Consider the following 4,223-nt stretch of genomic DNA (forward strand, 5'->3'; position numbering starts at 1 on the left):
CACCCACAAGGTGTTTGATGAAATGCCTGAGACAACTCTCCTAAGCTTTTAACATACTTTACCAAAGACATTTGTTGTTAAAGGTGTTAAGATAGCCAATAGACTTGTTAGTAATGATTGCTTTCATATTATTCAACCAAAGACATTTGATGTTTGAGGTATGTTAGTAAATGAACATTCATCTAGACATAGAGTTTGTTTAAGATTGTGTCTAAGCTTAAGGTTGATAGTTTGATTTATCGTTTGCCATCCTTAGTTCGAAACTTGATCACCTAAGGTCTAATCCCTATGCCCATGAGTTCTCTTTTCCTTAGTTAAGAAAGTATCATTCTGTAATTGCTTTTTAGTATTAGTAGTAGTTTAAAACCCATCTAAATCATTGGTTGCACTTAGATTAAGTGAGTACTTGCATTCTCAGTGCTTTGATATCCCTCAGAAGTGGTTCGACATTCACTATACTACAACATTTGTCTTAGGAGCCTTGAAATCTCCTAACATCAGTAATCAAAGAGTTGCCAAGGTAGACACAATAACCAGTAAGAGAGCGTCCACTATCAGGACATACTGCCCAATTAGCATCAGTAAATGCATTGAGATACAGTCGAAAAGAAGCAGAGCAGAAGAGTCCTTGTCCCGGATTATTCTTGATGTATCGAAGAATCTTATGAGCAGCTTCAAGATGAACATCTGTAGGAGATGCCATGAATTGACTGAGACAATGCACCATAAATGTGATGACAAGACAAGTGATCGTCAAATAGAGAAGACGACCAATCAGAGAATGATAGCTAGTCGGATCCTGAAGCTTAGTACCATAGTCCTTACTCAACTTAACCAAAGGATCCATAGGTACTGAACTCGGCTTACAGGCAAAAAGACCAGCATCAGAGAGAAGACTCAATGCGTATTTCTGTTGGGAGATAGAAATACCTTCAGATGTTCTAGCAATCTCCAAACCAATGATGAAATGTAATGGTCCTAAGTCTTTGATCTTGAAACGCGAGCTAAGAGTATTCTTGAAGAGAGCAACTTCTGCATCATTATTGCCAACGATCATTATATCATCCACATACACAAGAGCAGCAGAGAAGACATAACCATGTTGCTTGACAAATAATGTGTTGCCTGCTGGAGATTGAGTGTAAACATCAGATAAGAAGACCGCATATAGACATTGGTACCATTGACGTGAGGCTTGCTTCAACCCATATAGCGACTTATGAAGACGACAAACTAGATTAGGAGGAATAGAACCAGATGCGGGTACATAACCCTCGGGAATACTCATAAAGATTTCCTCATCAAGATCACTATGAAAAAACGCATTAGAGACGTCCATTTGAGACATACTCCATCCTTGTATAGCTGCAAAACCAAGAAGAAGTTTTGACACTAGTAAGTTTTGCAACCGGAGAGAATGTATCACTGAAATCTATTCCTTCTTGCTGTGTGAGCCCTTAGCCACCAAGCGAGCTTTGTAACGCTCCACTGTGCCATCTGCGTTGTATTTAATGGTATAAACCCATTTACAACCAACCACATTTTTACCAGGAGGTAAAGGCTCAACAGTCCATGTCTTATTTTCCCCCATAGCTTGCAACTCTTCAATCGTGGCTTTGCGAAAATTAGGAGATAACATGGCATACTTAAAAGATGTTGGCTCTGTCTCAGAGAAATATGAAAGAGCATAGAATTTATAAAGGGATTGAAGTTTATCATAGGCTAAAACAGAAGAAATATGATATGAAACAGGAGGAGAAGATGATGGTGAAGGGGTAAGAGCAAGATTACTCTGAGCAAGAGAAAAATGGTACTGAGATAAGTAACCAGGAGCTCTTGTATGACGCTTAGGTCTGTCACTGAGTAATCGCCCTTGCCCTGTAGCCACTGGAACCGTCTCTTTATGTGTATTCGTGGCATTATGGATTATAGGTGTTGGAGCCACAGAATCAAGGGAAACATGGATAGGTGCATGCAAGATAGTTTTATCAAAGAAATCCACATAAGGCGGAATAGAGAAAGATGAATCAAGAAATGGAAATGAATTTTCATGAAAAAAAATGTTTCAAGTAATTGTGATGTTATTAGAATCAAGATGCAAAACCTTATACCCTTTATAGCCACTCGGATAACCTAAGAAGACACACCTATTAGCTCTAGCAGATAATTTGTTTTTATCCTTAAGCAATATTGACGAATTGCACAGATAACCAAATGTTTTAAGAAATGAGTAATCATGAGCTTTCGTAAGAAGAACCTCACATGGTGATTTATCATTCAACAAAGCAGAAGGAGTTCTATTAATAAGAAAGACATCAGTACAGATGCAATCACTCCAGTATACTAGCGGTATGTTAAATTGAAATAACAAAGCCCTAGCAACATTAAGAATGTGTTGATGCTTCTTCTCTACAAAAGAGTTCTGTTGAGGAGTATAAGCACACGAGTATTGATGAAATATGTCATGTTCTTGAAGAAGTTTTGTAAATGCAAGTTCTGGTGCATTGTCACTACGAATTGCTTTAACAACAGAGTTATATTGAGTCATGACATGTTTAAGAAATATTGGAAAAACAGTCAAAACATCTGATTTATTTTTCATCATACCATCGATGAATCAAAGTTTGTTACGTACGTTGAGAGCCATACGCACCGATCGACGCCAAGAATGGAACTCTGCACCAGAAGAAAAACGATCGGAGACCATGACCAGACTGACATGATCGGAGCTACGGAGGAAGTAGGGATTTTCGTATTGATCCAAGAACGGCGACGTCTGAGCTTGATTGGATTTCATCCCAACGAAGAAGATAATGAAAGATGAAGAATGAAGGCTCGATTCAATGAATTGAGAGACAAATCGAAGATGAAATGAATCTTGATTCAAAATGCGGAAAGAAGAATCAGTAGAAAGTATATGAACGTGATGATTTCTAGCTCGAGAAGAATCAAATCAAGAACGAGGTGAAGATGAATCTGAGAAAGCAAGAGACTCATGATGATCGGAAACACGAAATCACCATGGAAGAGAAGGTTTTGGCTCTGATACCATATTGAATGAAATGAATTGATTGAATTAATTTACCAAAGTTTGTTACAACCAATATATATATATATATATATGCACTGTTAAGCAAAAGGAAACTTAAACCATACCGGTTATCTAATCTTCAAAACCAGTATATACATAATAGGCGAGTGTGTATTGAACCGTCTCACCAGTGTTCATATTTGTATAATTGGTAGATGGTACTAACATATCATACAGAAACAAAAACTATAAAGATTTTACTTATCATAATGTAATTAAAATTTGAAACTATGTTACTTACAAATTAAATAAAATATCAAACAAAGAACCAAAATTGTCATACTAAACCAAGTTGGAAGCACGTCGAACCCACAAACTCCCAAAAAATGATCAATAATAATGGGTACACATCGTGTCTGTGTGTTTGTGAGACCAAAATTATCTTTAGATAACATCATAGAAAGCTATATGTCCCTGATAAGTGGAAATGTTCCCAAATAGCCTGTGCACGCTATATATTATTAAGATAGTCCCAGTCACATGTCTAATCTATTTGAATTATTAATATCGGTTATAAGTAAAGGCTATGTAGATCCGTTGTTAAAATGTTATATGTAACTATATGAAACTACACAATTTTATGTGATCAATCTATATAAATTTGTGTGGCTTTTAAAAAGAGATGAATAAAATTTGTGTAGTTTTTAATTAATTTTATAAAAAATTATTCATTTTAAACTAACGGTATTAATCTATATAGTCCGAATCCTATTGTAAGGAACTACTTGATGACACCAAACGGATACGAATCTATGTTTTAGGGCTCATTTGTATACTCGGAGAGAGTCTATCCGTGGATTGCATCTTTTCCAAAGGATTAGTCTGACTCCTTCAATAGGTCCACGATACTCCCAGATTAAAAAAAAACAATGATAATTTTTGTAAACCTTTAACAAAAAAAACTGATGATTTATTGTTTGGGTTGCATAAATAGAATAATAGACTACTAGGTTAAGATCCGCGCCTTGCGCGGGATTAACATTATATATATAAATTATTTTATGTATTAAATATTTTTACATATTATAAAATAATAAATATATATTAAATAATTAAAAGTCAGTAACTATTACGAATATAATTAAATTGGTGCGAACATATAAATCAATTGTATTAATCTAAAGAAAATTTT

At 35.3% G+C, this 4,223-nt stretch overlaps 1 protein-coding gene across 1 annotated transcript; it reads right to left on the reverse strand.

The window, feature by feature from the left end:
* Positions 1–472: 472 nt before the first annotated feature.
* LOC106331062 (uncharacterized mitochondrial protein AtMg00810-like) lies at positions 473–1,639 on the reverse strand. The gene is made up of 2 exons (XM_013769415.1): positions 1,447–1,639; positions 473–1,365 (listed from the first exon to the last, which is right to left on the reverse strand). The coding sequence occupies exons 1-2, from the start codon at positions 1,637–1,639 to the stop codon at positions 473–475; spliced, it is 1,086 nt and encodes a 361-aa protein (XP_013624869.1).
* Positions 1,640–4,223: the final 2,584 nt, after the last annotated feature.

This window comes from Brassica oleracea, chromosome C3 (assembly GCF_000695525.1).
Source record: "Brassica oleracea var. oleracea cultivar TO1000 chromosome C3, BOL, whole genome shotgun sequence".
Classification (NCBI taxonomy): Eukaryota; Viridiplantae; Streptophyta; class Magnoliopsida; order Brassicales; family Brassicaceae; genus Brassica; species Brassica oleracea.

Bases quoted from the DNA above. Each gene is read 5' to 3' on its own strand.
- LOC106331062 (XM_013769415.1), bottom strand. From the start codon at position 1,639: ATGTTATCTCCTAATTTTCGCAAAGCCACGATTGAAGAGTTGCAAGCT. The intron at 1,366-1,446 runs GCAAGAAGGAAT...TTGGTTTTGCAG, and splicing joins GGTGGCTAAGGGCTCACACA to CTATACAAGGATGGAGTATG.